Below are 27,796 nucleotides of genomic sequence, written 5' to 3' on the forward strand. Positions count from 1 at the left end.
CAGATGCCTTAAGTCGCAGGTTTCCGTCGTCTCTGACACTGTGTCTTTCCCCCAGGATTTTCCGGATGCTCTGTCGGAGGTTCGGGACTCCCAAGCTGGACTTATTTGCCTCCAGGACCAATGCGCAGCTTCCCCTCTTTTGTTCCCGGACTCCGGAGTTGGGTGCTTGGGAGGTGGAGACGTTGTCTCTCCGGTGGCCCCGTTGGTTGCTGTACGCCTCCCCCCCCCCCCTCCTTTTTCCCCTGATTCCGGCCTTCTTGCTGAAGGTCCAGCGGGTGGGTGCCTGGGTGGTGGCTGTCTTGACTCACTGGCCTCGGAGGTCCTGGTTCCCATTATTGTTAAGTCTGGCGTTGGGTCCTCCTTGGATTCTACCCCGCTACCCGTCTCCCCTGAGGTCCCTCTCATTCTGGCGGTCTGGAGGTTGAACTGAGGTCTCTTGGGTTCCGGGGTTTGCCTGACCACCTCATCACTGTGATGCAGGGCTCCTGTCGAAAGTCCACTTTGTCCTCCTGCACTAAACATTGGGATTCTTTCTCCTCCTGGTGTTCGGGGCTTGGTCTGTCTCCTGTGTCTTGCCCTATCACTTCTATCCTTCAGTTTTTTTCTGGATGGGTTTCAGAAGAACTATGCCTTGTCTACTCTGAAGGGGTAGTGGGCTGCTGTTTGGGCTTTCGGGGCTCCAACTTTACTCCCGTCTTCGGATGGGTTGTTGGTTTCTCGGTTGTTACGGAGTTTCTTTCTCTCCTCTCCTTCTGCTCGTTCTCCGGTTCCTCCTTGGGATCTTTCTTTAGTACTGGGTGCTCTGCAGTCCTCTCCTTCTGAGCCCTTGGAGTCAGGTGACCTTAAGTTCCTCTCTTTTAAGGTGGCTTTTCTGGTTGCTGTTACTTCTGCTCAGAGGTTGAGCGAGCTCACTCCCTTTTTACGCTTCTTGGATAACGCGGTGGTCTTTTCTTTGGATCCTGGGTTTGTTCCGAAGATTCGTTCTCGTTTTCATGCCTCTCATGAGTTGGTTCTTCTTTCTTTCTGTCCTTCTCCTTCCTCGCCTGCTGAGTTGTTGCTTCACTCTCTGGATGTGAATCATGCGTTGTCTATTTATGTTGCTCGCTCGGTGGGGTTTCGTTATTTGACTCTCTCTGTGACCTTTGGTCTGGGTGGTCGAGGTAAGGCTGCCTCCTGTATTACTTTGGGTCGCTGGATCAAGGCTGTTATTTCTCTGGCGTATCAGGGCTCTGGTTTGCCTTGCCCTTCTAGGGTTCAGGCCCGTTCAACTAGGGGTGTTTCTGCTTACTGGGCTGCTTTTCATGGGGTTTCCCTTGATGAGATCTGTCGGGCTGGGACTTGGGCTTCTGATTCTACTTTTGTGAAGCACTATCGTCTGAATTGTGCTCTGTCTGACCGGAACCAATTTTGGTTGTGGTGTGTTGCGTGCTGTGGGGGTTGTCCCCCCCCCCCGATTCTGTGTGTTTAATAATGTTTTTCACTTGCTGCACTCCACTTTTGTGTTTGGTCTATGTCCTCTGTGTGGTTTGCCAAATGCCTGCTTGTGGGGTTGCTTTGGTATGCCTCATTAGTGATGACTGGGTCGAGGACGAGGGACGTAGAGGTAATGCTATGATTACTTACCGGTAATGCCAATTACTCTTAGTCCTACTCGTCCTCAACCCAGTCATACTTCCCACCCTCCCTGTTCAGGCCTTTGTTGCTTGGTATGTCAGGATGTGCTTTCTGTTGGCTATGTACTTATAGCCCCTGGCAGGAGTGTGGGTGGAGCCTAAAAGTGTTTCCTGTTTTGTTTCCTGTCAAGTGGAATACCTCATTAGTGATGACTGGGTCGAGGACGAGTAGGACTAAGAGTAATGGAGATTACCGGTAAGTAATTATAACAATAGCAGCAACTTTCTGTTGTAAGCATGAATTCACATTATTGATGACCCAATTTCATCAGCCATTGGTTGATTGTAACTCTCATTCAAGATTTATAGACTTTTGCCTGTGCCTCCGCAAGCTGCCGTCTTATTGGCGCAGGAATTGGGGTAATCTGCAGAGGGAGTGGTGCCTACATTTTTGTTCCTTCTGTGTGTGATGGACAACTCCGATCTAGGTTTTTCCTGCAGTCTGTTATTGGCAACTGAAGTCCTTGTCCATTATTTCTTAATTAGAATGTATCTTCTATCCTGTAATTAATATGAGCAGAGTGGAGTATTGGTGAAGTGCTCGCAACCATTCGTTTAGGAAGAAACATATTATGTTTTATTTATATTTATTTATTATTTGAATTTGTAAGGCGCAACAGCTACCCAAAAAGGGTTTCCCGGCGCCAGGCGAACTTTGTGCTGAGAAATAGCAGGGCAGTCAAATGAAATAATTGATTAAATAGCCAAGTCGTTAGAGCTCGACGAAAGGTAGTGTAGACGGTTTCCCTACGAAAGGCCATGGGGAGAGTACTCCAGAGGAACGGACCTAAATAAGAAAAAGATCTCCCCCCAAATCCTGGTCAGTTTGACTCTAGGCACCACGAAAGTACACTTGGATTCAGACCGTAGATGACGGGTGGGAGCATAGGGGCGGACAAGTGACTGAAGATACTGAGGTGCTGTGCCAGTTTTGATTTTGTACATATAGCTCGGGGCTTTGAACTTAATACGGTTCTCCACCCTGAGCCAATGTAAGCCACGCAGATGTTCAGTTGTAGAGGAGGCTTTGGGAATCCTGCAGAGGAGCCTAGCTGCAGAATTCTGTACCAACTGCAGTCTACGGGTCACTGCCTTATTAGATCCCAGGTACAGTACATTCCCGTAATCAAGTCGTGAGGTGATGAGGGCGTGGACCACATTTTTTTGGGTGGTGGCGGGTAGCATCCAAATAATTTTCCTAAGCCATTTTAAGATGGTAAAGCAAAGTGCAGTGGTTTTAACTGTTTGCTGTTCAGTTCATAGTCAATTAGGATTCCTAGATTTCGGACATGGCAGGAGGGCTTTGGGAGATTACCCATCTCAGCTGGCCAGTGCAGAGGATTCCAAAGGTCTTTATTTTTACCTAGAATCAGTATTTCGGTTTTTTCACCGTTTAACTTAAGGAGATTGTATTTCATCCAGGTAGATATTTTACTGAGACCCTGTTGGAGAAGAGAGGGTGCAGAAGGGTCAGAGTTGGAGAGGGAGAAAATAATCTGCAAGTCGTCAGCATAAGTGAAGAGTGTTAGGCCGGCTTGTTCCGTGATGTCTGCTAATGGTCTGACGTACAGATTAAAGAGCAGTGGACTGAGGATCGATCCATGGGGAACTCCATATGGGGATGTGTAAACCTTGGAGCAAGCCGTAGCAGATGAAATTTGAAAAGTGCGGTTGTATTGGGAAAGTGTGATGTGATGACCTAAGATTGGTTGCAGAAATTCTTGTCATTAGATTATCTAAGAGAGCTCTTGATGTTGATTGGGTTTCAGAAAAATACGCTGTCCTGTGATTGGCTAGAGATATGCTTGCCTGTTGTTTATTTGCTGTGATGTCCTGAAGAATTCTTCAAAATGTTGAATTCTCTGCTACGCGAGAAACAACGTGAAGAGGGGATATTCTTCCAGTAATAATGTTGTAAGATTCAATTTCCATCATTCACACGGACACTGGGAATCTACCCCTAAAGTGAAGTTACACTAACAGTGGCCACATATTTTGCTTCTCTAATAAGATGGAGGGTATTTCACAGCATTTAAGGCAGACAGAGCTTTTCTTTCCATGGACGTTTGCCAAACCGTAAATTGGTCTTTCATTGCTTGGCATGGTGATGAATTGGTCACCCTAAATTTGGAGGTTACTCTTCCATCATTTTATTTGAAGTATCCAGGGCAACTTGGTGCCCTGATAGTGGAGCTGTAGGTTTCTTCACCAGCCCAACATGCGCTAGGGTGGCAATCCTTAATAGAGATGTTTGACTACTGAAGGATTAACATTACTGCCATTCTCTAATTCAGATTCAATCTGCCTAGCCTAATTACTGTGTAACAGCGTCCATTCTGAGATCCCTTCTCCTCATTATTTACCCTCTGCCCTAATAACAAACTTATCACTTAATCAAAAGTCCCAATACTAACTTCTATGACTTAATCAAAAGTACATTTTCTTTGTTGATTTTAAGCCCTGCTGATAATTTAGTACTTTAGATTGTTTTGCTCCCTTTCCTACATTTTCCAAACAAATGTGCAATAAGAGTTAAGTAAAAGAGCCCCTGTATGCAGACAATTTACTTTTATACCTACAGGACATAGTGTCTCACCTTTTCTCATTGCATGACTAACTGACTGAATTCTCTGGAGCTACTGGGCTCCAGGTGAACTGGGCGAGATAGCCCGTCTTCCCACTCTGCTCTGACCAGCCATCACAGAAGATACGTTTTTTTGACACACAACTCCATTGGTGTGGGGGTGCGAGTCGCCATCTTAGGATGCACCTTTTTCATACCCTGTTAGACCTATATAAAGGCAATCTTCGGGCCACCCTGGCCGGTATCAAAAACCCAAGTGCACTTATGGAAGAGCCTGCCCCTTGCCCGCATTGGTAATATAGCGCTAATAAAAATGGTCATTCTCCCTCATCTCCTTTATTATTTTTTCGAACCTTCCCATAGTTCCACCAAAAACCTTCTCTGGCGAGTTGGACTCTTTGCTTTGTGTCCTGATAAGGGGTGAAAAACGCCTCCACATTGCCCTGAATAAATTACAACTGCCTGTGGGCAGAGGAGTAGCGAGTGTCCTCTCCTTAGAAGTGTATTTTCTAGCGGCTTAATTACAGTGGCTGTCATGTTGGACAGCTGGGCGCTACATGGGAGACCCGAGCTGTGGACCAGGCCCTCTGCCCCTGTCCCCAAGATCTTTCCCCCGTACCCCTCACCCCTGCAGTTGTCGGTAGCTCGCGCCTGTATGATCCGATTACATCGTCTCACGTATGGCACTCCTGCGTACGCTCTGGGACTCCCTCTTATAGGTCACCCCCGCTTCCTGGGTTTCTACACATCCTGGGAACTACACAGCTGGAGACAACAATATCTGGTTACCATATAGGACGTGTTTTGTATCGGACGCCTCCTCATTTCCCAACTACTTACCATAGACCACTGCCTCCCACCAGGGCAAATCCTCATCCACAGCCAAATTCAATACACCTTGCAGATCCTTTGGGGCGCACGAGATTGAGCCAGTTGTACACCCAGTGCTGCATACTATACTTACCATGGGAGAGGGGCGCCACCTGATCACATGGATATACAAGGTCATCCGTGAACTCACTGGAGCCCCCCTTGCAGCGCTGTGGAACATGTGGGAGAATGACATTGGGAGGGCACTGAATGACAAAGAATGGGAACAGCATTGGAATTCCCCCAGCTTGTCTCTCGAAAATGCCTACTCTAAAAATATAAATTTATTTATGCTTCACTGGACCTACCTGGCCCCTGCACAATTAAATTGTTTCTTCCTCAAGGCACAACTCAGCAGTCTGCGTTGCCAAACGCAGAACTAAAGCATATGCTGTGGTCTTACCTGACCCTGCAGGGAAACTGGCAGTCGATACACATCACGCTACGGGAGGTCACAGAACTGCCTAATATCCATACATGGAAAGCATTCGCCCTAGGTATTTTTAAACGCAGAAAGCAGCATAGGGTCCGTATCCACTTTGCAGCTCTGGCACTTCTCCGGGGCAAGCGTGCACTCATGCTACAGTGGAGATCCCCGGGGGCGCCCCATGTGGTGACTTTGCACGGAAAGATACGGAGGAGGAGGCCCTTGTCTACAAGGAGAATTGGCACTTGCGGAAGTGACCTATTTCTCCTGAGGAGGCTACCCTTTTCACCCACTTTCTGCAGCACGTGAGGAATGACTACCTCCTCCTCCATTAATGACACCTATTAACACTTCCTATTGTGCCCGGATCACCCCTATCAAAGAGGTGCTATCATATGCTTTATGCTCACATTTCAAGATGGCAAACGGAGAGGAGCTCAAGAACGGAGCTCCGCAGGCTGGGAACCGAAGTTGTCGAAATATTCCTGTTTAGTCCTCGCCAGTCCTGCTGCTTCAGGCACCGGAACATAGGAACCACATTGCTACAGATATGTGGATTCTAACAACTGTACCTGAGTCGATCGGCAGGAGTTCTCCGCTTCAGGAGCAGGACTTCGTTGGTGGCGACCCTCCGCTCGACCAAGCTAGCCCACATCGCTGCTGGCTGGTTGGGGCCCCCGGGTCGGCGCTGTAACTGGAGGCAGTGCAGCAGGCAATCGGTAGGACACCCTCACCCGGTTTGCATGAGGTTGTCCCAGGAGGAGGACGCATCGCTGGAGGCATCACTGGTTGCAGCACTGCATTGTCTGGGGTAGCTGAGGGGGCGGTCCCGTCTCTGCAGGGGACCTGCCGCTGCGGAGAAGAAGAGCGGGAGTCCCCGGGTGAGAACCCATGTCAGTAGGAGCGTACAGTGCAGGACCGGTCACTCCGACTCCCCCCAGTCACTTGATTCCCCTTGCAATGGGAGCTCGAGTCCCCAGTCCTGAGTCTATCTTTCCCCCATCGCCGATGAGGAGTGACGACTGACGCAGCTTCATGACCCCCGATGATCTTCTTGGCAGGGTCACAGCTTCTAAATGCAGATATTTTTTCCCTCCCTCTTGCCATAATCACCGCTCAAAACTTTCCCCCCTGGCGCCTGCTTCTTGCATCCTGGATCGGTGCAGGCGACAGCACTCAGTGTATTTGGGTCACATCGTGCCTGCTTATTTAACAGGTCGCATTTCAACCCACAAAAATGGTTGCATGCTGCAAGGATCCGGCCACACTGATTACTTTTTGTTTTATTGTTAATTTGGACACATCGTGCCTGCTTAGTCAAAAGGTCGCTGAGCTCTAATCTGCACAATGTTTCATTAAACATTAAGCGATGCGTGTTTCATGGAACCGGACCCACTGATCTCCTATTGTTTTTATCTGTTTAATTGGATGTTTCCCTTATTTTTGCCTCACTTTGTTAGTTCGTTTTCTCCTGCTCAGTCCAACACTGGATTATTAATTGCATCAAGAGCTCGTTAATCATGATAAAGCCACCATTTTGATCACACAGTGTAAATACCAGATACTCCTCCACTCAAAATGGCAAACTTAACTAACCACATCGAGAGGGCTGTTCCTTCTCCACACCGAGCCATAATCAAAGACATAGGACCACCTCGCTCTACACAGTACTAAAAAGAAACAAATGACTAACAACTGCAACCTATGGTAAGAGAGAGAGGACCTTAACTACAGAGACAGGCTCATGGAAAGAGCGATAGGACTACGCATTTGAGCCAAATCACCACTGTCAAACATGCAGCCATCTTGGAACGACTTTTTTATTAGGTATATCCCACTCTACTCTTCTCCACTTTCCTGCTAATGACCTATGCCCTCACCTGTCCCAGCCCCCACCCTGTTTATCTACGAATTTTCCCTCGTCAATTGAGATCTAGCTATTTTGTTCTGATGCCCGATGGAGCTACCTAGTTTAGCTATAGGGGAGACAGGTCGGGAATCTCCCTCCTTGGACGTCACCTACCCAGTCGGTCTTTAGCCAGACTTCCTTGCATCTCTCCTGTCGTCTCTTCCCACATCCTCCCTCCATTTATGTCTCTCCTTCGCTCCTCTCTCTAAGTATTGAGACTGAACTATTTTGTCTGGTGCCCGATGGAGCTACATGGCTTAGCTATAGGGGAGATGGACCGTGGATTCCCTCCTTGGTCGTCACCTACCCAGTCGGTCTTCAGACAGACTTCCTCTTGTTTCTCCTTGTTGTCTTTTCTCTTTTTCCTCCCTTTCCCACCTCCCCCGCCCCTTCCAATGCTTTTTTCTCTCCTTTCTCTCCTCTCCTAATGTATTGCCTATTATTTTTTATGTATTGTATAATTGTAGATCTTGTATGATACATTGTTGATCTTCATGTATAATGCTCTGATACCTTTGGGTCCAGCCAACCTCACTTTCCCTCCTCCCCTCCCCCCCACTACTTTCTCGCTTCTCTCTCTCCTCTCCTAATGTATTGCTGACTGTTTGATATAATGTTTACTTGTTTGATCTTTTCCTATATATTGTTGAACCACATTATTGCACTTCCTCTCGTCTCTCCTGCAGTCTCCTACCGCACCCGCCCTCTATTTATGTCTCTCCTTCCCTCCTCTCTCAATGTATTGAGGCTGAATTATTTTGTCTGACGCCCGATGGAGCTACTTAGTTTAGTTATAGGGGAGATGGGCCGTGGATTCCCTCCTTGGTCGTCACCTACCCAGTCTGTCTTTAGACAGACTTCTTTTCGTCTCTCCTCATTGTCTCGTCCCTAGCTCCTATCCCCTCTCCCCCGAATTCTCTCCCCTTGCCTGCTACTCTGCCTACCCCCTGTCCTTTTTGCCCTTTGACTAAGCACTCCTTCTCCCCTTTTTGGTGAAAGATCCAATAATTATACTCTGGAGTCTCAGTGAACCCACTGAATGAGTCCACTGCGCCAAGGGAGCCACTCACACTTGAGGTATGGTATGGCACCCCTTGCCAAAGCACTCCCTCTCCCCTTTCTGGGGAAGGATCCAGTTTGTAGGCCTTGGAGTCTCAGAGACCTCTCTGAGAGAGTCCACTGCGCAAAGGGAGCCTCTCGCAACAGAGATAGGGTATTGATACCACTTCCCCTGGGATCACAGCTTACTGGACTTTGGACGTTTACCTTGACTCGTCTACCGGTTTGTGTACCCATCACCCTTCCCCTCCTCTTCTCATGCTGTGTCTCTCATCTTACCCTCCTCTTTCCCCCCTCACGATCTGTCTACTTCCCCTGCTCCTACCCCCTCTCCCCTGAATCTCTCACCTTGCCTGCTTTTCCCCTTACCTATTTGTGCTTTTTGTTTATCTCGAATTTACCATTAACTCTGTGGCCATGCTCTAAGAACTATGTAACCTTTGTTATGATGTAACCTGTAACTATGATCTGATGCACATGTAAAGCGCTCTGATACCTCTGGGTCTAGTCAGCGCTATATAAAACTCTTGAAAATAAATAAAAATAAAATAAATCAAAGAGCACCACAACCCCACCTCAGCCTCATCTCCCCAGCGTTATGCACCCTTCTCATTAGACAGGAGAGCCCCACTGAAGGCCCTCAGCTCAAACACGCTTACGGCCCAGGAGCAATATCCTGCACACCATTGTAGCCCCTGCTCAGATCAATTACCTACACTAATGAGCTGCTCTGCCACTAGACTGTTCCAGCCGCCTCCCCTCTACTGCTGCAGTCTCCCCATGTTCCACTCTACACCCCAGTTGGGTGCCCTGCACCTACACACCGGACACATCTACATATGTTTTGCTGCTTCAAGCATCAGAATCGGGGATATTTTCTGACCCAGCACCTCGTGCAATTGTCAATATTCCTTCCTTTGGCGCTAATTGATATGTGTACTTATTCAATACGGTGTGTTGAATGGCACGATTTGTTGATTGTATAACCCATGTTGTAAAACTCAAAACATTTCAAAAATATAAAATAAGAGTTAAGTAAAATAATGTAAGACCTATAGATTTTAGGAAAATAAATATCACATTCTAAAACATGTCCTAGCACACCTCTTCTCTTCATTAGTGATGCCAAGACTTAGCATCACTAATCATATACCTATCCCACTGTAGAACATTCCACCTAAAAGTAGATGTCACATATGCATGCCCCCTCTTCACCCCGGAATTTCATGTAAGTTAAATTCTAAGACAAAACAGAGTGCTTACATATTGCATAGCTTCTAAAATTACATCTGTAGTGACTTGTCCACCCACAAGTATCATATGAAAAGTTAATCAAATATTGGGCAACGCCTCGTAAAAAATGTTACAAATTTAAAAAAGAGAAAGTGAAAGGATAAAGAGTGATCATGAAACTGCCCAGCAAGTGTCCTTTGCTTGGCTTTGTGAGGCTCTCCTGCTATGACCATGTTTGTATCTCAACAGGCCCCAGATCGTGTGAAGGAACATGCCTTTGTCTGTGTTGCAGCAGAGTCACATCGAGGTCTCTGCTCTTTCCATTTTATGGAGACAGGATCTGTTATAGTATGACCTGTGGAGGACCTTGAACTGGATAAAGCGCAACATGGCTTTAATGGCTACTTTCCTAGGATGCATCAGAGCCACTTCCCAGTCCATGTCCTCTGTGGTTCCATTATATTCTTCCCATTTCTCCTGTAGTTTTCGGAGGTTGTCTGGTGTGTTGTATTGTGCAGTACAGCCATGAAACTGCCTTGAGTGTAATCCCGTCACTCAAGACCCAACTCTTCACTTCCAGGAGATCCAGTTCCGGGATCCGGTTCCTCCTCCAGGCATGTGTTGGAAACATACTAATACATGCATACTTTCTGTACATGATTAACACTTCCTTGAGGGCTATAGGAAGGTTATGGTTGCATTGATACATTGATAAATCCAAAGTATGCTAGGAGCACAAAGCTCCTTAGTGTATTGGGCCACAAATTCCAGGGTCAGGCGAGTGGCACATTGGTGGCCGCTTTTACTTTTTGTAAAAAATAAATATGCCAAAACAAGTATGGACAGACCTACACATGCAGTGGTATCCCTAAATAAGGGTAGGATTCTTCTTACCCAGATCGCTGTAAACTGATGGCGCCTTAGGCTAAGGCAGAGGACCGTGTAAAAACTGCAGTGGGAACTGTAACATAGAGATATTGCTAATAACGGTTCAGCATTCAAGGCACGCATACCTGGGAATCTGGAGCTTGCCGTCTCGGTTTTAAATACTTACAGAGCCCAGCGTGGAGAGGAGCGTGTGACCTACCCTATGCTCTGACTGATCGGAGGTGGTTAGTGCAGCGATGGGACAGTTATTTTATTAGATGGCCCAGGTGAAATGACTGATGCCACACTTTAATCGTGACATAAATAAATAAATAAAAATAAAATAAATCAAAGAGCACCACAACCCCACCAATAGTATGTGGTGTGGGTCAGGTGAGTGTGAATGGTAAGTTCCGTTCACGGGCTAGAAATACGTTCAGCCCCCTTGGCCTAATAATCACTAATGCAAATTGTCCCCTTTTTAAATAAAAACAAAACGGGGTTTCTTACTCGGATGTAGACATCCGCTAGCCCTGTCTCACCCGTCAAAGCTATTGTGGCTGGGTGAGGTAGTTAGGGAATAGTGCCTCAAGTGATATAGCGTTTGAAAAACAAGCTGGACCTGGGTATAAATGGTCACGTCACGTATGATCACTCAATAGGTTGTCTGGGAGTGGTGGGCATGTGTGGAAAGTTATGTGCAGTGGAGGAGTCAAAACCACAATCAGTGAAAGTGTAAATATCCACATAAAATATTATGCAGCAATGCGATCAAATTCAACTCCCAACATATAAATGCTAATGATATTAGTGGGTGATAGCATGGCTGGCCCAGAAACCAAAGGACCATGATGGCACCGGTGAACCTATAAAGGCACACAGGTCCTACGGCTGGGTCAAGCTGCTGTATCAGTTGCCTGAGGTGGAGTTCTGCCGCAGTAGGTGTTAAATACTGGGGGTATAACACGAAGGTTTGAAGTGTTACTATAAACCTGTATAAGTGCTGAGCGGCTATGTGTATGTACCCCGTTTGACCATTAGGGTATGTGCTCTAATGAGAAGAGGGTGTGTTGTTTCTCTAATGCACTCATTCCAAGGTATATCATTGTTCAGCCCATGGATATGGGTGTTGAGGCGAAAAATCAAACGTTGTTTTCTGTTGAACATGGATCGTGGGTCCTAACTATCATTAGCCTCTAGGATGGTCCATCTGATGGTTTCTGGTGTGTGATTAGCTGCAAGAAAATGTACAGACATTTTGGTGGTTGTTCTTTTGCAACAAATGTTGCTGTGATGTTCTGTAATCCTAGTCTTAATCGTTCTTTTGGTCATCCCTACGTAACCAAGAGTTCAGGGGCAGGTTATCGGGTAAATGCAATTCTTAGTATTGTAGTTGGTGTGTCCTCTCTGAAACCATGGGCGGGACTCCCCTAGATTGACTTCTTGGTGATATCTAGGAAGAGAAACTTGCTTTTAAACAAAGGCTATAATACGAAAGCCTTTAGAACGAAAGTGGCATCACAACGGCTTCATTAGTACACACGTCTTTATGCCTGATCTTTCGCTAGCACGAAGTTGGGGCTAAGGGAAGGGGCTGTTTTAGGTTAAGGGAAGGGGCGGGTTTAGGGTAAGGGAAGTGGCGGGTTTAGGGTAAGGGAAGGGCCAAGTTTAGGGTAAGGGAAGGGGCGGGTTTAGAGTCAGGGAAGGGGCGGGTTTAGAGTCAGGGAAGGGGCGGGTTTAGGGTAAAGGAAGGGCGGGTTTAGGGTAAGGGAAGAAGCAGGTTTAGGATAAGGGAAGGGGCAGGTTTAAGGTAACGGAAGTGGTGGGTTTCGGTAAAAAGAAGAAGCCTTTTTAGGTTCAGGAGAGGGGTGTTTTTAGGGCTAATGGGAATGGGTAGTTTTAGGGCTAAGAGGTAGGGGGATGAGGGGTTTTAAGGGTAAATGTTTAGCACGATTTCCCACAGCACTCAGCAACATCCATGAGGCACAGTGGCACCCAGGAGGCAGGAGTGACTAGCAGACACCAGCGAGATCGGGGCATTTGTTGAAAATATATGTACAACTTGCAGATGAACGTAGTTCGAGAAACTGGCTTGATAATGCCAGCTTGGGACTAAGGCTTTCAATAATAAAGCCTTCGGCCTACTGGCATGTGTGCTACCGACGTCCATCCATATAGGGAACCGGTCTTGAGGATTGGCCAGTGTTTCTTGATGATTTTTTAAATCTGGTTGGAAGGCAGTGTGAAAGTGGTAACATAGGTGAGTAAGTCTTCAAGTTCCTTCTCTTGTGTCTCTAATAGAGCTTCTCAGTGGTTATTTCTTGCCTGTTTGCATGCTTGCATGATTATCCTTGGGGATAATTGTATTGTAATTGCATTTGTATAGCGCTTACTACCCCTGACGAGGCGTTAAAGCGCTTTTTCGGTGAGTAGCACGTACTCCGGGACCCATAATGATTAGTGTTGAAAATTAGTATAGTGAAATGTGAAGTCATTTGAGTGGTGGATATGTTAGTCAGTTATTTGGATTGACAAGGGTTGGGGAGGGGTACAAAAAGGAAAAAAGGTTTGCATTAATATAGCGGTTGTAACCCTGATGAGGTGTTGAAACGCTTTGTTGGCGAGTAGCATGCTACTCTGGAACCCATAAAGGATTTGTGGTGAATTAGTATAGTGGAATATGGAATTAGAGAAGTGAACATGCTAGTCTGTTTTGATTGAAAAGGATAGTGGAGGGATAGAAGTGTGAAGGATTTCTTTATTTTAGGTCATAGCAGTAGGAGGAGGCGTTTGGATGAGTAAAAAGGGGTTTTGGTGGGGAAGAGTCCGAGGGAAGAGTTTAGAAAGGTTTGTTTTGGGGGATCGGTATAGTAAAAGTGGTATCAGGTGATGCAAGGAGGGGTAGAGTAGGAGAGTCAAGACAGGGTTATTTTGGGGAACTTAGTAGTGGTATGGGGTTTGGGATAAAAGAAAGTAGGTGATAGGGTAGTGAATTGGAAAGAGTAGTAGAAAGAAATTTGAGATGAGTCAGAAAGTTGGGCTAGAAGATATATTGAGAGAAGTATAGGCTGAGAAATAGGGTAGTGCATTGGAAATGCTAAATTAGAAGAAAGTGATAAATATATAGATCCATAAGTATATTGAAAGTATATAGATGCATAAAGGAGGTAAGTTTATGCAGATTAAAGATTTTTATAGAGTTAGCGGATGAGAAATAAGGTAGTGTATTGGATATGCTTTTTCAAGAGAAAAGTAACAGACACACAGATCCAAATACATGGAGGTATATAGATGCACAATGGATGCAAGTACATGTAGACCAAAGATTATTTTTTTTTGTCTTTTGTTTTTATAACATAATTATTGTACATGTTTATACAAAGCAATACACAAAGATAGGCACATATCTATAGTGAAAATGAATGCTTGTATACAGAGGGACAAATACATATGGTGGGTATTAATGAATGGGAAAATGGGCACCATTTCTGTCCCCAGCTCCGACCAACCTCAAACAGGCACTCACCCTTGTCCTCTCCACCCTTAGTCTTGACGCCTGAGCTGAGACGCCCTAAGCCTTGCCGTTTATAGCCCTAGTAGTCAGGTGACCTCTTCAGCCAATGGGAACCCTAGCCCTAACGCTATCCAATCACAGCCCTAGCCCTAAAATCTAGAACCAATAGGAGACGTGGACCTTATAGCAAATCTTAACCCTAGTCCAAGCACCCAATCAGTTTCAAAAACCCTGATCTCAACGTCCAATAGAGGCCCAGTAGTCTCAACCCTAGTACAAGCAACCACTGGCAAAGGAAGCCCTCAGTGGCGGTTCGTCCATTGGGGGCGTTGGGGCGTTGCCCCACTAGCCATGGACGACCGTCACTGCTGTCTCTGGTCTGACACACTGCACACTGCGCAAAAAGTATAAAGTAAAATTATGAGCGCGCACAAGAATAGCCGACAGTGCAGTGCAGTCATAATTGAGGCCGGAGTCACAAATCGTGACATCATCGCGATCGCAGAAGGTGTGGGGGGCGGGCCTGCGGCAGTGCAGCGTGTGACTCACTGTGAATATCAGCGTCCGTGGCAGGCAGCAGTGTGCGCATTTAGGACAAGTCATTTTTATGACTTGCCCTCGCATGCGCACACAGGCAATAGCCCCTTCCCTCCTCCTCCTCCCTTAGCCGTCAAACAGACAGAGACCCGGGTGAGCCGGGTCTCATTATGGGCAGTATTTGCCCTGCTCTTTAGGCAATCCTGGCGCAGTGACGATGTTATACTGCGCCAGGATTGGCTGAGTTAACGAGGATGGTGGGCGGCTGACTGCCAGATCTCTGGTGAACAGCAGAAGGCAGCGCGAGGATAGGAGAGATCTCTTCAGGCTCCAAGGTTCGTGACCAATCACTGCAGGGCTTTAATATGATGCCTTGCAGTGATGGACCCCTACTGCTGTTGCCGCGCTGGAGTCTAAATCTACTTCCAGCTCCTGTGTATTTGCCTCCAGGACGACGAAGATCGAAGTGTGGACGGTGCAGGTGCAGTTGAGACGAGTGGTGGTATTTATTCCTCATTCCCAATCTGACCACCACCATGTCACTCGTCATCATCTCTCTGACTACATGCCACGCTCAGGCCCGGGCCTGGCCTCACAGCAAGCCCGCAGCAAGGCAGCACTAGTGTCAGTGTTGGCCTAATGGCCTCAGAGACGCTGAAGCAGGCAGCCGTCCGTGTGTAAAAAAGAAGGTAAAAAACATCAAAAGTGTGCTGTTTACCGTTTCAAATCCCTGTTGGGTGGGATTGGGCCGTAATGCTGTTTACTTTGCAGTATAAAAATTGCTGTAATAAGGGTATATAAATATGTGTACTGTACGTGGTTAAACTTCTGCCGCCCTTGGAGCTGGCCTGAAGTTCAAACTGTCTGTGCCGATTCCTTCGTTCATGACAGCTGATGTTCCCCTCCAGTGCAGCTGTCTCCGGTCACACTCCCTTCTTACTACCAAACACCCCTGGGAGGCCAGACCATGAAGAGACTAGAGTGCGCGTGGGCAACAATAGGTTTGAATTCCTCTAGTGCCACACTTGCAGCGGAGTTCCTATGATTTTTGCCCCGGCAATTTGTCCATTAGTCCACTTTTCATGATAGTTTTTCCTTACTGAGAATATGGCAGAAAACAGGTCTTGCTATTTTTTAAGTATATTCTCAGTTAGGAACCGTTTGAAATGTTAACTATCTGATGAAAAGGTAATCTGCACATCAGCGCTGATCATAAAAAAGGGTATGTGATTAGAGCATAAATCACATAAATGCACCTGCAGAAAACAGTTTTTGCACAGGCTCGCATTGTTTAGGATGCAACCCATGTTTGCTCTCTCACCCCCTCTAATATTGCTTTCTCACCCACACAGTCTTACAGCGCGGTCAATTAGAACTACAGCAGCGGTAAAGTCGTTGCTCGCTCGTGTCTTTTATTTGCTCTAAACATGGTTCCCGTGCTGCAGTTGCTCTTTGCCACTCTGGCCCAGGAGATCAAGGTGCTGCAGACACCTTGATATGCTTGGTGCACTGGGAGTTGGGGTCATACTGTGCCACAGATGTAAGGAAGTTAATTGTACAAATCAGACAAATCAGAGAGCTTATTAGTTCCGTTTCTTGTGCGAGTGGAATGTAAACAGCACTGCACAGTTATACAAACCTGCACGCAAGGACTTGTTCTAAAATACCACAGAGAGAATTATTTAAAAATTAACATGGTGTTGTCACATGGTTTGTTTTCCCTCAATGAATTTAGTTTATGCAGATTATTGTACTTTAAGAGGTGGGGTGTGCAGCCTTGGTAAGGACCCAGCTGTGTGATGTCACTGGTAGTGACATGTTCTGCGAGGTGCTCGGATTCTATGGACTGGAGTCGTACCCTTTAAATTAGCATTTTAGTGTTTCTTTCATGGTTGGTAAATTCATTAATTTCGTTCATGAATGTGTTTATTACTGTTTTTTGTTTATTCAGGCACTGCTCTCTTCATCTGCTATTCATTTTGCATGTGTACTCCATTATTGCTGCATCCATGCTGGGTGGTGTTCTTGGGTCACATAGGATGCCTTGGGGCTTGTTCCCTGCATATGTTGCCTGTTTTCAGGCTGTCAATCACCCCCATTGATTTTGTTGTTACCCACAGTGGCCAAATAACTCACATGTGCATGCATTGTGTGTCTATCCATTACCGTGTGCGCTTCGGTGGTCAGGGTACCATCTCTATGCAGTGTTCACCATTGTCACCTGGAGTTTTTTCAGATATTACACAGCGGCTTAATCAGCATCTGAATACTGATAGGCTGGGTTAGTTAGCTCTGGGGATAGCCAGTGTGATTACAAAAATGGCGAGAAGGACCCCACAAACCCACCTTATGGCAGTCAGACTCACTCACTAGGCTCACTCGCCACCGAGCACTCACCTCAAACTTTTACGCCTCACTACTTTCAAATGTCACCAGCCGCCACTGGAAGCCCTAGTCCCTACTTCCAATAGAAAGCCTAACCCTACTCTTAGTCCCACACTTAGTCCAGCAACCAATCACACCATAAGCCCTTATCGCTACTTCCAATTAAAGGCCTAGTCCCAACAACCAATAACACAGGAAGCCCTAGTCCCTACTTCCAATAGAAATCCTAACCCTAGCCCCAACCCTACATTGATTGAATCACAGACCCAGAAACCAATCAGAACCCTCAGATACCCAACCAATGAGGACACTAACCCATATCCAATAGAAACATCAAATACAACCACCAATCAGTGTACACATGTACCAAACAATATCAGACTATATGGTCAAATTAATGCACAACTCTTTAGCCTGACCCTCGTATTCCTTTAGTGTTTCGCCGTGAGCGAAGGAATTGGCCAACTGGAAGACTTATCACGTAATGCTTTCGAATGGTGACTTCCATAGAGTAGGACACTGTTCCGATCAGTTGGTGTTGAAAAAAAGTTGGCGGTGAACAGCTTGCCTGCTTCACGGAAAATTAGAAAATCTATTTACCATTTAAATCTTTATTCAATCCATTAATAAACAGATAATAAAAGAACAATCTCATAACAGATTTTATAATAAAACCATTTACATAATACCAAAACGTTTAAAATATATATTTACATGTAATATGTGTGTGTGTATATCATATTGTCCCGAAACTAACGTCCAATATACCAGAACAAGGGCCGATGTCTTCCAATTCATAAAAGCTCAAATTACAAAAATTTCATAGTCTGCAGTTAACTGGCAAATCAAAATCCAATGTGGAAAAACGGAATGAAAAATCCAACTTAGTGGCTGGGGACTTTGAATTATTGGCAGCAGGACAAAGCATAATAAACACTCCCTTGAATTCGCAAAGCGACATGGAGTCTCCGCCAGCATTTCCAATCCTAAACACTCGAGGTAAGGGGTATTGGAAATAAAAAACCGGAAACACCCTTCAAGAAAAAATCTAAATTTGTACCGATGATGATGAAGGACTCAATTGACGTATTCATTGATGTAGTGGTGGCTCAAGTTAAGAAATTAAATGTAAAAATCCAAATGACCAAGAGGAAGCGATCAAGCGAAGAAATAAAATATGGGCTATAGTTGGACAAATTAAAGAAAGAAAACAATGTTGTTATAAGAAACTCGGATAAGGGAGGACATATTGTACTGTGGCCTCTCTCCCAATATCTAATTGAAGCCAACAGTCGGCTCAATGATACTCAATGTTATCATCACAGCTCTCCCATCAATTATAAACACATGCAGGATGACTTGTGTAGTAAATTACTGGCATGGAAAAGTCTGGGATTGTTAAATATGGAAGAATTTAAATACCTAAAAAAAGAACACCCTAGAACACCAGTCATTTACTTCGTACCGAAGGTACACAAGGACAAGGAAAAGCCTCCAGGTAGACCGATTATTGCAGCATGTGACGGCCCACTCGAGAACTTGTCCAAGTATATAGACTTTTTTCTGCAGGAACACATGTGAGGGCTAAAATCATATGTGAGAGACACGGGAGACTTTCTACTGAAAATTGGCAAAGTTCAGTGGCAAGAAGGTTACTATTTAATAACTCTCGATGTCTCGTCACTATATACCTTCATTAAGAATCAAGGTGGGTTAAGAGCTGTTGAATACTTCCTTGCAAAAAGGCCAATTGAGTATACCCAACACAACAAAATGCTCATGGATATGTTAATTTTTTGTTTAGAGCACAATTTCTATCTTTACATTAAACGGATGTTTTGTCAGGTTCAGGGAGTTGCCATGGGGGCCAGCTTCTCCCCCAGTTACGCCTGTCTTTTTATGGGCTGGTGGGAGGAGCTGGTCCTCAGAAGGCAATACAACAACATATGCAGGGACAAAATCGTATCCTGGTTAAGATATATAGATGACCTGATAATTGTTCGGAAAGGTACATTAGAAGAGGCGGAATTATTTATTGAATGCATCAATGAGAATGATGTAAACTTAAAATTCACGTCCCAAATCAGCAATCATCAGGTATCCTTCCTTGATGTACAAGTGAATATAGATAAAGCCCAGATCAATACTACGCTGTACAGAAAAGAAACAGCTGGCAACACGTTGCTACATGCAACGAGTGCACATCCCACACACCTTATACATAGCATTCCCTACGGAGAAATGCTGAGGCTGCGAAGAATATGCAGTGATGAGGGGGAATTATACAAACATCAACAGGAAAGTAAGATTAGATTTCTAGATCTGGTTACAGTGCCAAAACGATTGATACAGCAATCAGAAAATCAAGATTGCAGTCAAGGGTAGATCTTCTGGAGGTAGCAGGTACCACCTCGGATAATGAGAAGGGAGGGACAGAGACACCAGTTGATACTCCCAGACTCATATTTACCTATAGTCAACAACATAGGGAATTGCGTAAAATCATACAACGCAATTGGCACATAATAAAAGATGACCCGGTGATAGGCAACTATCTCCCCCAATATCCTGCAATAACGTACAGGAAGGCCACTTCCATGGCAGACATCCTGGTGAAAAGCAGCCCAGAATATAAGGACAATACGGGACAGTCATTGGCCCGGAAGGGATTCTATAAATGCCCCAGCTGCAAAGCCTGCTCACATGGTGTCAACAAAACCACATTTATGACAGCCTTTAGTTTGAAACCCCAGACAATAAAATATCATCTCACATGTAGGAGTGAGTATGTGGTTTACGTCTTAGAGTGCAGTTGCAATCTACAGTACGTAGGAAGTACAAAGTTACCAGGCCACAAGAGAGTGCTACAACACATCAGGGCAATAAACAACAATGATCCTAGTTACCCGGTAGCACGTCATTTTCAGGAAACTCACGGGGGCAAACCAAAAGATCTGAGATACTACCTTATAGACACTGTCCCAATACAGAGAAGAGGTGGGGACAGGGAGGGATTATTAAGGCGGTTAGAGACCCACTACATATTAATGTTAGATACTAAGCAGCCAAATGGACCGAATATGAGTGAGGATCTTTATACCTATTTGGACTGACTGCCCTAGATCAGGTCTATCCATAATAAAAGTGGGCTTATGGCACTTAGCTAGCTGCAAATGTAGGAGGGTATATCTATGAAACATCAGTATTTGATCAGCAATAACTGTTCCGAATGTCTTATTGTTTTCTATATCAAATGCATTCATGAAATAGGACTTTATAAGTAATTAGATGGTACTTTTATATAATAGAAGTTTTATCTTTAGATGTATAATTAGGTTTTTATGATGGTTTTTTATGATGATTTTGAACACTTTAATAAATGAATGAATTGTTACCTTGCTAATACTCAAAAGTGGTGTAATTAATTGTCGGAATCATTCATGCCATGTGAGGTTATAAAATCAACATCAAGGTAGCCCCCCAAAAAACTGTCTCTGAAACAAATGTGTGGATATTTGAACTTTAGGTTGCTGAAATGTTTTCAATATTTGATTGAAATTAATTTAAAAGGTTAGGGTGTCACAAGTATGACACTATTTAACTCACTTTTTTTTAGAACATACACTATGGTATATCGTTTATGGGGGTCCTGGGGATGCACACTGTAAATGAGTTTTTTAGACAAACATGAAAATCCTGGATAAAACTCTGTTCAATGGCAAATGCAACAATGCCATAAAACCATGTACTGTTTATAGATAAATATGCTTGTTGAGTTGGAGGGCATCTCTATACAATCGAAGAGTATATTTTAGATATCTGGACACAATGAAATAATGTATTATACAATCACATCTGTGCTTGTCCTCAAATGCATTTAAGCAGATATGGGACAGTTTCATTGTATTTTACCTATATTTTATCTGTATTTTACATGTATATAAATATTCTCTTTCAAACAGTATTGAACAAAGAAAAGGACAAATGATAAGTATTTCTTTCATGTCTAATTATGCAAAGTCACTTTAAATAGAGGTGTGTCTCACGACATTGTTGTCATGTGATCAAGGCAGGGATCTGCCTAAACGCGTCGTGATGGCTGGTGGCACTCATGAAATAAACTAAAATTCAGCACAGAATTGGGTCTACCTCGTCTTACTTGCAAGTCCGTGGTGAAGTTGTGGTGGAGGCCAGCTTTTGAAGCATATATATATATATAAAAGTTTTTTTTTTAAAACAATTAAAATCAGATTAAAACCATAATTAATCCAGCCGTAGGGGTTAATTAAGGCAAACTTCTTACCCTTCTATTTCTCCAGCAAGCCCATAAAAAGGTTGCAACCACAAAACAAACGTAAGGGTTAGGCAAGGCTTTCAAGAAATACAGTGCAACTTTGCATTGAGAGAACTTGTGACACCTTAAAATTGGGAGAAGATCCAAAATGGTACTGCTTGTTCGGAGATGGTAGTTGTGAACTTCAAGTATGGATTTAAAGTATTTATCTAGGCTGCCAGAGGATAAGGATGTCATCAATAAATCTCCACCACGTTCTGATATTAGTTTTGTATGAGTTGTTGTTCCAGAGATGTACTCTTTTTCAAAAGCTCCATGTAAAGGCAGGCTAGGCTCGGTGCAAAAGTACTGCCCATTGATGTGCCCTGTATTTGATGATACAGTAAGTCTTGTATTTGAAAATGTTTTCTCTAAGGGCTATCCATGCACAGTCCACAATAAAAGTGATGGGTGTTGCTGACTCCTACTTTGTCTCTGCCTTTAGGCTGTTCTATACCACCATCTTGTGGTATATTACTATAAAGGGCCTCGACATCGAGGGTAACTAGTAGATCACTTTCTTGCTGGGGAGTGAAGTACCTTAGTAAATTCAGTACATCAGTGGTGTCTTTCAAATATGATGGTGCTCACTCAGGAAGTTATCACAAAATTTGCCCAGTGGCTCGAGAAGGGAGTCGATTCCTGATACTATCGGTCACCCCTCATGTATCTTAGTAAAAATATAGAAGTATGAAGTCCTAGGTGTGAGGTTATACAAAAAAAGTCTGTTTCTTTCTTTTTTATCCATCCTTCCATCTGCTGCACTGACCAGGTGCTTAATCTTGGTTGTCAATTTGGCAGTTGGGTTGATGTCTATGGGGTGGTAGTATCGGTCATTGAAATGTGAACGTAAAGGGTTTTGCAGGCCTGTATCCCCTGAATTCCTAGTGGGTTTGACTTGAAAAACACCTGAATGCGAATTTTCCAAAAGAATTGTTGTAATTCCCTGTTCAACCAACAGATGTCTTCTTTTGGGGTTGGGACGAAGCCAAGTCCTTTCTCTAGGATGGTTTCCTCTTTTGTAGTGAGAGTGCGTGAAGATAAATTCACTACAAGTTTTTGTTGTTGTACGGCTTCTGAGGCACATTTGCGGTTCGGTTACTGCCACTGTACCTTCTTGTTGCTTCCTCTTCTTTTTCCTCTGCCCAACCTCTGTTGTAAAAGGGTGGCTGAGGAAATTGTTGTTGGAACATTGGGAATTGTGGTTGCGGGGCCATCTGCTACATAGGGTGCCACATTGGAGGATATTCTGGATATTGGCCCCTGAATTGGTTACCAGGAAAGGGAGCCACAGGGTACTCAAGGGAGTTGGTTGCTTCGTGTGTTATCATGACTCCCCCCAACTGTCATTGCTTGATGTTCTGCTAAAGGAACTGTTCTTCCTGGGTGAAGTGGTGAAGCCTTCCTAAGAGGATGTTTCTCCCAATGGTGCCGCCTGGAACTTCACTGGTGTAAGGATATATCTTCACCCTGTCGAATCTCCTTACATCCATTAATAATTTAGTGATGTTCTGCTTTGTTAGGTAGTCCTTGTGTTTATTCATTTCACTGTTGATCTCTGCTAGCCGAGTTTTTAATGCTGTTATGCTAATGCCAGCTTTAAGGGCATTCTCTGCTATGGTTATTCTGATTAATATACGTCTGAAAGGCGTTTAGCTGTATTACTAATCGGGACTAACCAATCGCAAGTACATTTCCATTCTGCTTTTGACCACTCCCGTCTGAAAGTAATGTCATCCAGAAAAATATGTTAGGTGATGGTCACCAGGAGGGTATTGGTGGCAATATTGGCTCTCTAATATTACATCATAATTGAGCTGTGTAAGGTTATTTTCACCTGCTGCAATATAATTTCAATAATATGTATGGCTACCAGTGGGGATAGAGCCATCTGCCCCTAGGAGAGATGGTGTCCTCAATATCTCTGCCCCTGTATCATCATCAAAACTTAACCCATGTTTATCTGTCATGATGAAGAAAAAAGGTGTGTGTGTCGCAAATGTATCCCAAGACAGTCTGCATGGATTAATCAAATAGTATACAAAAAAGGAAAAAAAGTGAGTGTGTCCCACGGGTGAGCCGCCATACAATAGTATAAATCACAAAAGAGATTGGGATAAGGGGCAGTTAAAGGCATGGCTCCCTTGCTCTCAAGTAGGAAAATTAATACACAAGGAAGGTGACTGTTCCTGGGAAAGAGATGCCTGGTTAGACTAAGGGAAACATCCTTATTGGAAGTTGACGCCCTCACACACACTTGTGGGTGTTATGCTTCATCATCGGGCTTAGCTCCTCTTGGGGCTAACGCGCAATGGCCCCTGGGCCCTGCAAGAGGGCTCTTTCACTGAGATCTTTTTGTATAACGTCGTGATGAGGAGAGTGGGTGTGTGGGGAAAGGTCAGTTTAAGTGGTGAAATAAAGTGACTTAAAACTACCTAAGGGGTACTGGAAGATATTTCAATCAAGGGTCACCTTGGCAGGGTTAAAAATGTGTGGACTGACACAAATCGTTATGGGGCCTGACAATCTCTTTATAGGTGCTTTAAAAGGTCGACATGTTTAACACCTTTTAGGTCCAGGAGGGATCTGTGGCATTTCTTCAGGACCAAATGAATCGGGTGTCCCTACCCTTAGTCAGGGAGGGTGGGTGTATAGATCTCAAAATATTGGGATATAAATAAAGATCTCAAGGGAAAGTAAGTCAGTAATACATATAATTAATCAACCTATTCTGCTCTCCTGTACCAAGCTAAGATAAAGAAAACATGGAAAACCTACTATTGCATGCATACTTTCTATACATGATTAACAATTAAACAATACGTTTACTGTGCCAATTTTGAATAGGATTAGTGCACAGATGTTGCTTTCGTTTTATTAAGTTTTCATAATTTCTGGGTTTAGGTCTGCCTTAACACATTTTCTGTGCACTGCTACATAATTTCACTGCACTGCCAGATAATGTTCACTCTACTCAAACCCAGCCAAGATGGAATATGTGTGCAAACGTTTTTACATGTAAGCTTATCTTTTGTGACATAAATTGTTGCAAGAGTCACCATTTGTACACCAATTTTGGGAAATCATAACATTTCACAACTTGAACTTTTAAAGTTTGCAAGAACAACATTTCTTTGCACACTTCTAATGATGAGGGCTTCTCAAGCAAAGTCAAAGGCAATCATTTTGTGGTTGGGTAAGCAGACACCATCATACCATTTAGTTTGTTTTTTACCAACCCATGGTGAGTTAGTTCGTTAGGTATATTGTTCCTCTTACTTCTCCTTCACCTGCTGGAACTGACCAGTCCTTCCCCTGTGATGTATACATTCTGTTTTTTATGCCTAGTCTGAGGAAAAGTGGCAATCGCAGGATGCCAGGTAACATACCTTTTTTCATTTTTAGGTCCATTCTGGTACAGATGATGAGCGGAGCGGGGACAGGATACTACTTTGTCACAAAGCGGGGCCGACTAAAGGATAAGCTGGTGCTCTGGAAACTTGACCCAGTCGGTAATGTGTGAAAAACAACTTGCGTTCAATTTCTTCCTGGCTCCCTAACACCCAGATCACATATGGATCTAGGAAATCAGTGTTTGGCACATGATAGGTATTACTGCGAGGGGCAGTACCTGGGCAAGATAGATGGAAGGGGATTGTTTTTAAGAATAGGGAAAACAATTCCACACAAGACATCTTTGAGACCGCCTCAGTTATGTTTGGCAAAAGGCATACATCAACCGGGACGAGTTCCTCTAGTATCCAGGATTGCTTAATTTATTCACCTTACCACCTGGAGAAAATTCATATATACCTTCTATTTACGTTTTTCCTCTGCCTTTTTTGCAGTGTTTACGTGCCTGCACGTAATTATATTTACTGTTCATGTTTACATGGTTGGGTTTAAGGAGTGGATTTTTAGATTTTTCTCTCTCCCCGCCATTGGCTGGAGACAATGTCCATCACATCGAAGGTCAGCCCACAGGCGAGATAGGCTCCCTTGCCTCATTCTATCTACTTCTGCCTCCTATGCCACTCCTCCATTCAGGAGCATGAAGGGATATTTTCTCTCCTGCCTCTCCTTAACTCTCTTTTATGCTAATCCCTGCTCTCTTCTCATTTATGCCCTCTCCGGTGCTATCGTGTCCCCCCGGCGACCTTCGACCAACCCCTCCACCCTTTTTGCAAGGGCCCATCAGCCAGCAACTGCAGTGTTACCAGGCTGCATGAATTTTTGCAGAATCACACACCTACTTTGTTAAAAGGCTGTTCGAAAATACACATCAGCCACCCTGGAGCAGGAACTGAATATTAAGTTTAACAAAAAAAGGCTTTCTGTGCTTGCACGAAGGCCATCTTTTAATGTTGTTTTTTGCTTTATTTTAGCATAAAAACAGCCCCAGGATAGGCAGCCACCATTTGTGCACATGTGGATTTCCTCAACCCTTCAACAAAGGTTACTGTGTTTCCATTAGGCAGACACACACAGATTGTCAAGTCTAAATGCACAAAGGCATCCTTAAGTGCAAACACTGTGTCTTCGTAGAGAACATCATTTGTATCGCACCTGGACTCTGATGTGTATAAGCAGGCACTTCATACCACACTCATGTTTGGGGCTTTGTAGGACCTTGAGTATTGGGGACTATAGTATGGAACGGCCTCCAGAAACCATTGATCTAGCCATAGTCTGTAGTGAGCCGGTAGTTATCCCCTGGAAGCAGGTGCTCTGGTGTAGCACAACCGTGTTCTCTGCAGGGGAGCACACCAACACAGGTGGATCACTTTACAATGAATTTAAAAAACAGGACATGTACTTTTAAGTTTTACATGTCCTGATAGTGGAAAACTCTTTAATTCGTTTTACATCATCGCAAGGCCTGCCTCGCCCATAGTATAACATCGGAGTTACCTTATTACATTTAATAAGCAATTACTTCCAAATGGAGACAGGTAAGCTTTTCCATAACTTAAGGGATATCTTTGGGGTGGTTTTGATGGATATGCTGATGGATATGCCGCTTTTAAAAAGAAAATCTGTAATTCATCAGTGGTATGAACTTTTTGTGCAGTCGAGTCTCGTATGGTTGCTTGTTCAATTTGATTTTCTTACGGTTGTAACTGCTTTCAAAATCATTTACAATATGGTCTTGGTAGAGATAGATGTAGACAATATACTCTAATTTGTAAAATATCCTTGCATTAATTTTCCCTACAATAATCTGTTATTTCAGAAACATTTGGAATAGTCAAAACTCTCCAAAAAATATTAACATATTTTTGGGAATATAGGTTCTGACAGTGTGAACAACTATGTGGAAAGGGCATTTGCTGTGAAAAAAAGCATGTAGTGTAAACCAAGAAACATTTGCCAGATTCAAGAGATTTGCCTGGTGTTGGTTAACTTTTGAAAATATGCATTTTTGCATCAGTATGTGCAAAACAAAATTTGCACTGGTTGCCAGTGTCATTTATGAACCAGTCGGTTGGAGGAAATAGGTGTCAAAAATGTACAACATATGCAATTCATGTATTATCAGTTGAGAAGCTTGTGGAACATTCTTCCAAACAAAACAATGTACTACTATTAATACTACTTACAGTTTGGTTTACATATTACATTGTTAAAGTGATTTAAAAGAACATTTCCTTATCTTTACAGTGAAGCAACATGTCCTCTTCTTTGAAAAGAAAAAGATCCGCTCCGTGTAAAAAGGCGCCACTTGCACACGGACTCCTGGTTGGAAACCCAGCCCGTTCTTGCAGCAGGGTGTATGGAGAAGATAGGAAACAGACTGAGGCAGCAGGCTCCTTGAATTCCAGCCCATTGTGAAAGCAAACAATGCAAGGGACGAAAGGTCTTCGCCTCTGGACACAGACTATTGCATCAATTTGTATCCATCACTTGCTATTTTTGTAACGCTGAGTAATTTCATTAAAATAGCTCGTCATGATTGAGTTTCTATTGAGTATTGTCTTCAGATCAACGCTGACCATTGTTTTGAGTAGTGGACATTGTTTTTTCTTGTCAGGGTGTCATTTGTACTAATGAAGTATAATCATAGATGAAGGAATAGCTACGTTTGGTGACAGACAAGAGGGTAAGGGATTGTGTGTGTTTCTCTGTTCTTTTTCATGTCACGACACTATCTTGATTTAACATTTGATCTCGAAGTTCAGGAGACCTTCCCTTCTGGCGAGCGCCTTCTCTGGAAAGGGTCTGTAATTTTTTGCTGGTCCATATCCAGCTCGCGAAGGGCACACGGAGGATACTCCTAAGACAGCTAATGAGCCTCTCCTCGCCCCCTGGATCCCCGCGCAGCTGAGTTAAACGCTGCCGCGGGAAAACGCGAATTGCCTCTGGCGCCACCACCCAGCCTGTTCGCAGGCCACGCCCAGGTGCACT

General features: G+C 44.1%; 1 protein-coding gene across 1 annotated transcript in view; it reads left to right on the top strand.

Annotated features, from left to right (window-relative positions):
- Window positions 1-27,344, top strand: part of MRPL33 (mitochondrial ribosomal protein L33) — a 36,718-nt gene extending 9,374 nt beyond the window's left edge. Inside the window, exons 3-4 of the mRNA XM_078647502.1 lie at window positions 24,797-24,903; window positions 27,053-27,344. Coding sequence (XP_078503628.1) covers window positions 24,797-24,903; window positions 27,053-27,102 — 157 coding nt within the window. The 3' untranslated portion in view covers window positions 27,103-27,344. The remainder of the gene's footprint in view (window positions 1-24,796; window positions 24,904-27,052) is intronic.
- The last annotated feature ends 452 nt before the right edge of the window (window positions 27,345-27,796 follow it).

This window comes from Lissotriton helveticus, chromosome 6 (assembly GCF_964261635.1).
Source record: "Lissotriton helveticus chromosome 6, aLisHel1.1, whole genome shotgun sequence".
Classification (NCBI taxonomy): Eukaryota; Metazoa; Chordata; class Amphibia; order Caudata; family Salamandridae; genus Lissotriton; species Lissotriton helveticus.